This window comes from Canis lupus, chromosome 4, assembly GCF_003254725.2.
Source record: "Canis lupus dingo isolate Sandy chromosome 4, ASM325472v2, whole genome shotgun sequence".
NCBI classification, from domain to species: domain Eukaryota; kingdom Metazoa; phylum Chordata; class Mammalia; order Carnivora; family Canidae; genus Canis; species Canis lupus.
Window position 1 is genome coordinate 19,590,565 of NC_064246.1, and position 12,358 is coordinate 19,602,922.

The 12,358-nt window shown below is 33.2% G+C and overlaps 1 protein-coding gene across 15 annotated transcripts in view; it reads right to left on the reverse strand.

Moving 5' to 3' along the window:
* HERC4 (HECT and RLD domain containing E3 ubiquitin protein ligase 4) overlaps positions 1-12,358 on the reverse strand; it is a 133,445-nt gene that overhangs the window by 6,728 nt on the left and 114,359 nt on the right. For all 15 annotated transcript variants that reach the window (XM_049108987.1, XM_049108988.1, XM_049108981.1 and 12 more), the window contains 4 exons: positions 8,673-8,839; positions 7,939-8,005; positions 5,412-5,494; positions 1,527-1,710 (listed from right to left, as the gene is read on the reverse strand). In XM_049108987.1, coding sequence (XP_048964944.1) covers positions 1,527-1,710; positions 5,412-5,494; positions 7,939-8,005; positions 8,673-8,839 — 501 coding nt within the window. The remainder of the gene's footprint in view (positions 1-1,526; positions 1,711-5,411; positions 5,495-7,938; positions 8,006-8,672; positions 8,840-12,358) is intronic.

The following is a 12,358-nucleotide window of genomic DNA, read 5'->3' on the forward strand; positions in this document are numbered from 1 at the left end:
ACGTGTTTATTCTAGTATGTTCAACTAGAAGTCATAATTATTTAAATTAAAAAATGTATTCCTTAAATTATTACATAGTAAAATTAGCTTTTTCTGGTTCTAGGACTTTTAAGCACATGTACAGACTTGTATACCTACCACATCAGGATACTGAACACTTCCATCACCCCAAAGAACTCTCTTGTGTTACCCTCTGCTGTCACAAAGTCCCTCCATCCCTAGTCTTTTCAAAAAGTCCTATACATGGAATTTTAAAGTATATAACCCTTTGAGATTGGCTTCCTCACACTACATAGGACTCTAAGAGTCATCCCTGTTGCTGTATATATCATTAGTGTATTCCTTTTTATTGCTCAGTAGTATTCTACTGTATGGATATACCCTAGGTTGGTTTATCCATTCACTCAATGAAGGACATCTGGGTTGTTTCTACTTTTTGACATGTTTGCAGATTTTTAAAAATAAAATAAAAAAAAAATTGTGGTAAAATACCTGTAACAAAGTTTACCATCTTAAACTCTTTTTAAATGTACAGTTTGGTGGCATTAAATCACTTCACACCATTATGCAACCATCACTACCATCCAGCTCCAGAATTCTTCATTCAGCTAAACTCAAACTCTGAACTCATTAAACAGTAATGCCCCATCTCCCCTTGTTTACAGATTTTTGTGTGAATATGACTTAATATCTTAGAGTGGAACTGCTAGGTCATGTAGTAAGTACATATTTAACTTTATAAGAAAATGTCAAACTGAAAAAAAAAAAAAAAAAAAAAGAAAATATCAAACTGTTCCCAAAGTGGCCATACCATTTGTATTTCCACCAGCAATGTATGAAAGTTCCCAATGCTTTGTATCCAACTATTAATGCAAAAAAATCTATCAGAGATTGCTAGATTACAAAGATGGGAAAAGTTATGAATCAAATTTGCATACATCTTTCTCAAAGCTGATCTAACCTAGCACTTTTTATTCAATGTTTATCTGAAGAAATACCTGAGAGTTCTTTGTATAGAGAAGGAGGAAAAGAAAAAAGTTGTTTAAAAATTCCCAATCTTCTTCCTAAAGATCCCTTTATTGGCTAAGGCACTAGTAATGAAGATCATGAAGATTATTTACTTTCTGCTAAAAAATTTAATATTGAGAGTAATCACAAAACAAAACAAAACAAAACAAAAAACAATGACCTTAAAGCAATGTGTGTGCTTTGCATAATGGTTTTCCTATGATTGGGCAGAATGAAAACTTAAGTTTTAGCTGAGACCTTTATCTGACCTCTGTCATAAAGGACATTTTTCCAATGAAAACTATCACTACCACAAGTACAAAAATCTAGTATCTAATTCATATACAACTAAAATTCATTGTGGAGTAAGAAGAGTACAGTGTTTTCCTATAAAAAGGACTGCAATAAATAGTGTAAAGTGGAAAACAGTAAGTGAGAGAGCAAATTTTCCATCAACAAGACCATATTTTCCTTTTGCTTTTCCATTAAAACAATTTTATAGATTTGTTTTCCCCTACCTTTTCCAGTTCCTTCCAATCATAATTTGTGTTTCCAATAACCATTGCTTGTAGTTCATTTGGCTGGAAGAGCTGAAGGACCTTTCCTCCACAGACCTTATGAAAGCCCGCATGAAAAGCATCAAACAAGGAAGCCACTGATTTATTGAATATGTAATCCACATAAGCATCAACAAACTCCTGCCTAGAAATGAAAAGGCATACATGACATAGAATATAAAAATAATTTTTTAATGGAGAATGTAGTCTTATTATAAGTTTGAGTGCTCCGTACTTTTTGCTACTCATATTTAAAACTGAGAAAATATGAGTAAGATTCTTAAGGGACAAAGTGTTTATGGACAAGTTTATTATTCTTTCTAGACAAAAATCCAGTATAAACTAGTAGGCATGTAGACTTAATCTATCATTCATAGCCTAATGTAAATGAGGTTATTCTGAGGTAAAATGTCATTTCCTAATGGGAAGAATGATGATGCAAATGTCTATCAAAATAATTTTTAAATACTCACAAATTATTGAGATTTATATGCACCATTCCACATGTAGCCCTAAAAAGAATCATCTGTCAAAAAATATCAGGTGATGAAAAAATGAGAGCTCTGGGATTCAGACTAATGAGACAAGTTACAGTCTGTTTCTCCTTGAGTTTCAATGAATCTGAAAAGAAAATTTCTTTTAAGTACCCTCTATGCCCAAGATGCAGCTTGAACTCATGACCCTGAGATTAAGAGTCACATGGTCTACCAACTGAGCAAGCCAGGTATCCCAGCAAAATTCATTTTAAAAACTAAATACCCAAAAGGGTTATTAAGCATTCAAAAGGATAATCATTAAAGATTATAAGCACAGTTTCTTTTCAAAAGTAAGTGCGTATACATATATGTAGCCATATGCACACAAACACTTCTGATGCTTTTTCCTGCCATGATACAAAAGGAAACTGTAAAAAAAAAAAAAAAAAAAAAAAAAAAGGTTCCTTTATCCAGTAATTAGCACTACAGTTTTATTCATTTTGTTCTGTTAACTACAAACATTTTATGCAGCTATCTGGTCAAATAATAAGAATGGGTACCAGAAAATTTCAGTATTTTATATGTCTGTCTTCCAAATTAAAAAGGATAATTCTATAAGTGAGAATACTGGCAAATTCAGTTATCCATAGGTAATTTTCTTAGCAATTATAAAATAATTCCAAGTGAATTTACATTAAAAAAAAAAAAGGTTAAAGGAAGCCATTGTAATATGAAATTAGGCAGGCCTAAGGAAAAATAAATAACATATGTTATTAGGTTCTGATGAAAAAGCAGCAGATAATTTTGGTATGCATAATTTTATAATTCATTTAACTGGAAAGTGAAATTTATCTGTACAAATGCCTTAAACACAAAAGGCTAAATTGTTTTATATGCTAACATTTTTATCTTCAATACTTTCATTAACTAAGATTGGTAATACAAACATAAAAATTCTTTAAATTATTTCTAAACTAGACTTAAAAAACTAGAGACTTTAAAAGTAGAAAAAAATCCTTCTAAATCACAAAGTTTTTCAAAACCAGTATTTTTTTAAAGAGTTAGATCTAATTTTTTCACATTATTTTAAAAACAGCTTTATTTTTAATGAAATAAGACATATGCACAGTTTAAAATGTCAAATAGTAATATTCCTAACAGCCAACATTTACTGAGCACGTGCATGTGCTAAGTACTATTCTAAGCATCTTAGAATTATTGCCTCATTTAATCCTCAAAATAACCCTATGAAATAGGTACAATTTATCATCCCATTTTACAGAAAAGGAGACTGAGGCATGGAGACATAGACTAATTTACCTACAGTTACACAGTTTCTAAGTAGCAGAACCAGGATTATAACCATTTGGATAAAGTCCCTGAAAACAGCCAATAAGCTAACATTGTCTAAAGAACTGTAACGCAGTAGAAGAGAATGAAGCAGTTCTGTCTTGCAACTTTTCCATTAGAAATTCTTGATATTCGAAGGCAAATACTTAACTTTTTGCTATTCCTTCTGATATTTACCTTCAAACTTTAACAACCTAATTATAGTTATTCCTTAATTTTCAATTTAAAATATAATCTAATAAACTGAGTATTGTGAAAGGTGAGAATTTACATTTTACTTAATTGCCCCACTCTCACTGTCTCCCCAAAAGCTCCCATTATAACAATTTTGGTTCACTATCTGCTGTTAAAATTTTTATGATTATAAATATTATTCAGAATTAAGCTAGAGTATTTTAGTTACCTGCCTTTTCTTAAAAAGAACTTTTGCTAAAAAAAAAAAAAAAAAGAACCTTTGCTTCCGTAATTTACTACTACATTCCTAACTTCAACAGAAGTGTCAATCTCCTTTAGATTCATTCAACTCCAGGGAGGATCAGTTATATTTTTCTCCTGGAGCCTTCCATCCTCTTGATTTACCCACATTGGTTGCTCTTTCTTGCAGAAGGATTCCTCCTTGCCTCTCTTCTATACTGGATCCTGTTTTTTTGAATCTCATGTCTTTCTCTTTCTTAATTTAATTTCCTTGTTTAGTAGAACACATCCTTTAACTTCCTGAGAAAACTGCACTGGAAGTAGATTTCTCTGAGATTCTGGATGTATGAAGATGTTTTTACATACACTCACATACTTGATAATTTTGATATAGAATTCTAAGTTAAAAAAATATTTTTTTTCCCCAGATTTTGATCTCCTGTCTTCAATGTCATTCTTTAGAAGTTTGACGTTATTTGATTCTTAATTCTTTGTACATGGTGCGCTTTTTTACCCTGAGATTCTGAAAATCCTATTTTGCCTTGGTATTTTTTGTTTGTTTTTTTACTTTCCATTCTCTCAATTTTAAAGGCATGTCTTTTAAGGCATATTACTCAATTCTGGCAAGTTTTTTTGTACCATTTCTTCAACAATTTTCTCAGGGAATTTTTTTCAGTTTTTAATTGAAATTTTTTAATTGAATTTTTGAAGTTTAAGTGAATAATTTTTAATCCATATAGATGAGAATACTGTTTTCAGTTTCTTTTGAAGTTTTGTTCTTCATCCTGCATCATTTCTCTTTTCTTACCATTCTTTTCAACTGTTTTGGTTTTTCCTTAATTGGTATCAATTTTTGGCTATCCATTCATATATAAAAGTAAGGCAGTTTATCCAAAGAATCCTTCAGTACACAGCGTCAAGGACCTGGAGCTGTAGATTCATTCTACTTGTTTTCAGCTCTGCCTCTTACCCCCAGCTGTGCCTAACTGTACTCAAATCCAATATGGTCTCCTCACCCACTCCCCAACATATCCAAAGTCCCTTCAGTTCAATCTCCCCAGAAGATAAATTTCCAATCTTCTGCCCAGGTCAGAACGGAGAAATTGCCAGAGTACTACGTTAATTAAAATGGGTTTCTAACTGCTTTGAAAACAGAAATCTTTCTGTTTCCAGCATTCCCCTACGCCCCATACACTTTTTTTTTTTTAGCCCCATTTAGCCCCATACACTTCTAACGTTTTTTATTCTCAATACCCCAAGCTTTTGTTCACCAGTATAAACTGGCTGCTTTCTTGGCTCCTCCCAGTCCATCTTATGTTGCTGCTGTCTCTGGTTAAAGTTAGTTACCCTGTTTTCTAGTTTCCAAAAATGTGTTTGCTGTTCTCCCCTTTTCCTTCTCTGTGTTTTGCTTATGATCTTTTTGTCCCAAACTTTAGTAATGTCTTAAAGAGATTTCAGAAGCAAAAGGCAGTTACTTCCTTACTAACCATTCAAAAAGTAAGTTTTATCTGAGTAAAAATTTAAGGCTATGACAGGATTCTATATACAGAAGAAAAATGCCTACGGAATCTTATTACTACCACTGATGCTGCTATAATTCACTTACCGATTTTGTTTGTTAACAGCTGTGTCTGCACCATTTAGAACCAGCTCTTTCACTTCTGTTGCACCAAAGTTTTCAACTGTGATCTATTAATTTAAATTTTTAAAAAAAGTCAATGTCAGACTCAAAACTTCTTAGATTTTAATAACCTGTTATTATATTCTACCTTTCTCTCATTAAATATAAGAATAAAGTTGAGGTAAAATTCTGCTACTATCATAAGCTTATCTGTGAATTCTGCGTAAGACTACAACTAGAAATTTTCATCCTCTGTAGTTAGTCCTACCGTGACTAATTACAAACCAAGTGTTTAGTTAGTTAAGATCAAGAAAGTATTTATCATGTGTAAAACTTTAGAACAATCACTACAGGAGTAAAATATTAGAAATAATGTTTTCATTATACGCATGACAGAATCAAGTGTCAAATGTATGCAGTCCAGACCAGCTACACATTCTTCTCACATGACAGCTACTCCTGTGTTCCTAATACCTGCCTTGTTTGCATTCTTGATCACAGGTGGTTTTTCAAAGTTTGCTATTAATTGGATTTATAAAGACAGTCAATTATTTTGAAACATTTTCTTTCCCTTACTGGTCTAATTTTCCTATTAATATTACCATTCCCACCTTTTATCTTTTCTCTTTCTATCCCCTCTTTTTGGAATATTACCCTCTTCTATTAAAACTTTTTTTGGTACCAGCTATTTATAAAACATCGCGGTGGCATTGGGATGGCAAGAGATGAATAAATCCCCTGCTGTGGAATTCACCATCTAGTTAAGGAGGAGAAATGTGTTATGTAAACAACTTCTTATAATAAAATAAATGCTGTAATAGAGACATGAACAAAATGCTATCAGACCACAGAAAAAACCCACTGATTTCTAAGCGGAGGAAGTATGAAAGACCTTGAGGAAGAAATGTCATTTGAAAAGCACCTAGAAAGATGAATAGGGCTCTCAAAAGATTGACCAGGGATTTCTGACTGAGCAAAGAGATTGGATAGGATTGATATGAGAGTAAATATCAACTTCTGAAAATGTATGGCCCTAAAAAACAGGAAGCTAAGGTATGAAAGAATACTGTGTGTCATGATAAAATTTGGTATGATTGGCGGGATGCAACATAAGTCAGAAAGAAAGTCAGATTACATATGTCCTTGAGGCCCATTCTAGAGCTATTACTATGCAAGCATTAAAGAGCCACTGAAAATTTTCGGGAGAGAAATGGTAGTGGGAAGGAATGTTTAAATTACCATTAATATATTAAGCATTCATAAACTTGGTGATTGATAAATTAGAAATTATATTGCTTGGAACCCAATGTTTCAGTCCGTTGAGATAATCAATAAAGATTAAAAAATAATTGGTATCATTAAAAGTGAAATTGAAGAATCAAATCATTAAAACCAACCATTCAGTTGAACAAGGGAACTCAAAATTTCATAGTAAATAGAAAAAAGCCAAAGGGGATGTTTTTTCTTGAAAAAAAAAATTAAAAAAAATTAAAATAAACTCAATTATTTCATCTTAAATCTACCAAATTTTCTTACAACTGTACTATGTGCCAATTCTTAAAATGATCAAAAATGGCTAAACTTTTTTTGCAGGGGCATGTAATTCTTTTGGCAAACTGTGGGATAGCAGAATATGGTTATCTGTCAGATTTGATCACAAGATCATAAAGAGGACTATTTGAGGGGAAAGCAAACAAATACAAAAGTTTTTGAAAAGAAAACCAAAGATTTTTATCATTTTCCCAAGAGTCTAATTTATAATATTCAAATCTTTCCATTCTGAAGTGTCTTCTTATAATCCTTGCTGATTTTCTCTTCTTTGCCAACTGTCTACTTTTGCCAGATCCTGGTTTCTCAATGGCTTTGCACATGGATGGGTAAGTTATTCAACATCCCCTTTCAAAGAATTAACAAAATTCTGTATTTCTGACAAGATTTGCAATTTCATTTTCCAAATAACATTCCAACATATTTGCATTTGACTGTAGTATGTCATTTCAAAAGTAAGATAAATGGGCAAGGATAAATAGTAGTATGAAGCAGAAAGACATGTCTGAGTAGGAATTAATCTTTTAAGTGGCAAGTTCATTACTGAATATTCTAGAGTCCAGTAACCTTTGCTTCTCTAAACATTCTTATAATTGCAGACTCAAAAAAACAAATACTTGAATAAAGAGGTCTTCTTGTATTTGTAAAGGATCTTTAGCATAATAATAGAGCACTAGGCTTTGAAGCCACAGACCTGGATATACATATTATTTCTCACATGTAATGATTGTTTTTTCAGTTTTCTTCATCTATAAAATAAGGATAATAATACTAATCTCATAGGACTATTATGAGGATTAAATGAAATAATGTACGTACTGTGACTAGAATATAGTTAATGCTCAATAAATGTTAGCAAAAGGGTTAAAAATTCCACCCATCAAAATAAAACAAAAACCATAAGGCACAGCTGTTAAGTAAAAGGGATGATAAGCAATCAGGCTATTCTGTCTTTCCATCTTACCGTAAAATTAAGACAAAATGTTTCCTCAACATCGTCTTCTGGATAATCCAGTAATTGCTGCATGCTTCTGCAAAACAATATACATGTTTCTTTGAGGTAAAACATTGTTGGTATTTTGACTATTTTGGTTACAAATAAATGTATTTCTCATTCATTCTTGATAAAATCCTTATTAATCTGTACTTTTATATTTGTTTCAGAATGGCAGATGTACAATGAGCAATTGTACAACAGTTAATGAACAATTATGAAGAAAAAAATCACTCTAAGGTTTTTCTCTCTTCTGAATACAAAAGGCATGTATCCATCCATTTTCAACATTTGTTCTTACTTATATACAGTTTTTAAAAATATATATATATATACAGTTTTTATTCCATTTAATGTAACAAATAAAAAGAAACTTTACATATTCCATCTAGGAATGAAGATAATCAGAAGTCCAAATGAATAAATTAACTACTTTCAGGAAACATTATCTCTGTAAGTTTATTATCCAATATTTGCAAAATATTCTTAAATTACTAAAAATTTAGCAAATGGTTCTATACATAGAAGTCTTTTAGTAGAGAATTTTGGATCTGAGTGACACAAAGAATTCTCCAATATCAGAACAGCATTTTGTTTATTTTGGAAATACAAAAAGAACAAAATACAATTATTCCTAAAAGGAAAGCTTTCTGTACCTTTTCCATTCCCTATTACCTAAACCCTTGTCACTTTTTATTACTAACCTCCCAACATCAGGCACTAGTTCCTTCAAATCATCCAAGGATGGCTTCTTTTTCAGCAGTTTCTTATATAAAGCCAAAGGAAAGTGGAGGTCCACAATAGTAAAATTATAAATTGCTAATCCACAGATAACACCAATCAAATGAAACAAATCACTGTCTTCAAATGTCTAAAAGTAAAAGACGACGACTTGTTAAAATAATAAATTTTTCTGATGACAAAAACACATACTTGTAGTAGAAAATTTTGAAGACACAGAAAAAAGTAATGAATAACAAGAAAAAAGCCCATTCTCAATCACATCTCCCTGGGATAATATCACTATTAGTATTTCTGCACAGTCCCATCTAATATATTTTCTAAGACAAAATTAAGACCTAGCTAAAAATGTATAACTTCACAAGTAGCTTTTTTTCCCCTGGAAATACAAGCATTTCCACATCATTAAGCATTAAATTAATAAATGAAATGACTACTAGAACATTTAATCTGATTTAAATAATTATACACACTCAAAATTTGGAAAACAAAAAGCATAAAGAAAAATGAATGCCTGTAATGCAATTACTTAGAAACGATTTAAAAAGTATTTTTATGTACTTCTATCCACTGTAAGTTCAAAAAATAATTTAAAAACATTATATAATGTTAAGGTTTTCTTTTTCTAATCGTATTTTCTTGAGTCATTAAATATTATTCTAGAACATGATTTTTATTTATGTAATTTTACTTTTTTATTTTTTAAGATATGCTCCACAGCCTGCAATGGAGCCCAATGCGGGGCTTGAACTCAGGACCCTGAGATCAAGACCTGAGCGAGATTAAGAGTTGGATGCTCAACTGCGCTACCCAGCGGCCCCATAGAACATGATTTTTAATGGTTGCAGATCACTCATATAAAAGTACCAAGGTCTGCTAAATTAGCTATTTTACTATAGTTGGACATTTATATTATTAAAACACTGAAAATCACAATGCTTATTTCCCTCTATCTTTAGAAAAGAAATATATGGTCAGGGCAGCCTGGGTGGCTCAGCGGTTTGGCCCTTGCCTTTGGCCCAGGGCGTGATCCTGGAGACCCCGGATAGAGTCCCCCATTGGGCTCCCTGCATGGGGCCTGCTTCTCTCTCTGCCCGTGTCTCTGTGCCTCCCTCTCTCTTTGTATGTCTCTCATGAATAAATAAATAAAATCTTAAAAAAAAAAAAAAAGAAATATATGGTCATGGCAAATTCAGTGAGCATGATAGTTAAGAGGAAAACTTTTTTTTTTTGGTCAGATTTGAGCCTCCAGACCTGGTTCTTTCACTATCTAGCCTCAGTGTTTTTGTTTTGTAGGATTTTGTTTCAGAGAGAGTGAGCAAGAGAGAGTGCACAGGTGGTAGGAGGAGCAGAGGGAGAGGGAGAAGCAGACTTCCCAATGAGGAAGGAGCCTGATGTGGGGCTCCATCCCAGGACCCTGAAACCATGACCTGAGCTGAAGGCAGATGCTTATTGAACTGAGCCACCCAGGTGCCCCATAACTTCAGTGTTTTTAAAGATATAAACAGTATCTCAGGGTATCTGGGTGGCTCAGTCTGTTAAATGTCTGCTTTCAGCTCAGATCATAATCCCGGAGTCCCAAAACTGAGCCCTGCCTCAGGCTGCCTGCTCAGTAGGGAATGTGCTTCTCCCTCTCCTTCTGCTCCTTTCCCAACTCTCTCTCTCTCTCTCTCTCTCACAAATAAAATCTTTTAAAAAACCCCAGTATTTATCTCATAAGATTGTTGTAGCCTAGTTCCTGCAGCATATAGTAAAGGCACAATACATGTTAGTTATTTCAACTAGCTAATAATATTCAAAATAAGATGGTATCATTTCTTCATATCTATATCTATATATGTTTTTAAAGATTCTATTTATTCATTTATTTTAGAGAGTGAGCAAGCATGCACGAGTGGGTGCATGTGCAAGCAGGGGGAGGGGCAGAGGTGCAGGGAGAGGGAGAGAATCTCAAGCAGACTCAGCACTGAGCATGGAGCCCCAAGTGGAGCTGATTCTCAACAATCCTGAGTTCATGACCTGAGTCAAAACCAAGAGTTGGATGCTTAGCAGACTGAGCCACCCAGGGCACCCCACCATTTCTGCATATATTTTTGCCCACAGTTCGGAATATTTGCTTAGGATAAATTCTACTTTGTAAGACTTTCCAAGTCAAATGACAGTTAAGCATACCCCCAAACTGTTTCTGTTCACACCTACTCCAATTTATACTGCCATTTGTAGTCCAGGAAAATGTGTATCTCTCCACATTTATACACACATTTGAAATGTGTGTATACAAACAAACACACATTTCTGAGTTAAGAAATGAAAACTTGGGGCACCTGGGTGGCTCAGTCAGTTAAGTGCCAGACTGTTAATTTCAGTTCAGGTCATAATCTCAGTGTTGTAAGATCAACCTCCCTGTCAGGCTCCATGCTAGGTGGGGAGACTGCTTAAGATCCTCTCTTCCTCTCTCTGCCCTTTCCCGCTCCCCTTCCCTTTCTCTCTCTCTCTCCCTCTCTTAAAAAAAATATATGAAAAGAAAACTTGTTTTGGCATGTATTTCTATTAATGATACTGAAAATCAGGGATTTGTGTATATTTGTAAATTCCTCGTTGTATTCTTGGCCCATTTATCTTTCGGAGGCTAGTGTTTTCTTTCTTTTTTTTTTGGGGGGGGCAAAAAGAGGATTTTATTAAAGGATGGGGACACAATCTGTGGGCAGAAAGAGCTGCTGCCCCTAGTGTTTTCTTATATATTTACATTTGAATTCTTTATATACCAGGAGTATTACTCTGTCATATTTGTTACATATATCCCAGTCTGCTATACACTTTTTAATAATCTTTTTTTTTTTACTTTTTAATAGTCTTAAGTTACGTATAAATGTCACATCTTCCCCCAGGGGTGAAATTAATCTTTTTCCTCTATGATGTCCTATACTGTAAGTTTAGAAAGTCCTTCTTAAATAGGAAGGACTGAAAAATGTGTTAATCTCTCCTCCTCCTGAAATTCCTATAAGAATAAAGGAATAAAAATAACATAAACCCACAAGAAAAGAGAATAGGGGATAGTTTTAATATCACTAAAGAGATGTTGATATTTTAAAATATGAAAAGTAGATGGATACTGGTAATTGATTCAATTCAGTATGGCAGAAGAAACTGAAACAGCAATTTGTTAAGAGAAAAGCCAATGAAAAACAAGCTAATTTGTACTTAAGGCTCAGGAACTGGAAGTACTAAAAAAATACCTTTAAAGTTAAGTAGACCAGCTAGCTCAGTTGGTAAAATGTAAGACTCTGAAGTCAGAGGTACTCAAGTAGGGTTGAAGATACAATGGGTGGTGACAAGTCCCTTGCTCTTCTGGAAAGGATGAGCCAAAGTGGCTCTGGATTCTGAGACAGGTGATACATAGAAGCAAGGGTATCAAAGAGTTCAAGGGGATTAATAAGAGATACAGTTATAAGTCACAGGGATATAAAAAACTATAGCAGAGGGAATATAGTCAATTTTATTTTAATAACTTTGTATGGTGACAGATGGTAACTACACTTATCATGGTGAGCAAGTACTGTATATCATGCTAAATCACTGTTATATACCTGAAACTAATATAATTTGAAGGTCAACTATACTTCAAAAACAATTTAAAAACTTAAGTGCC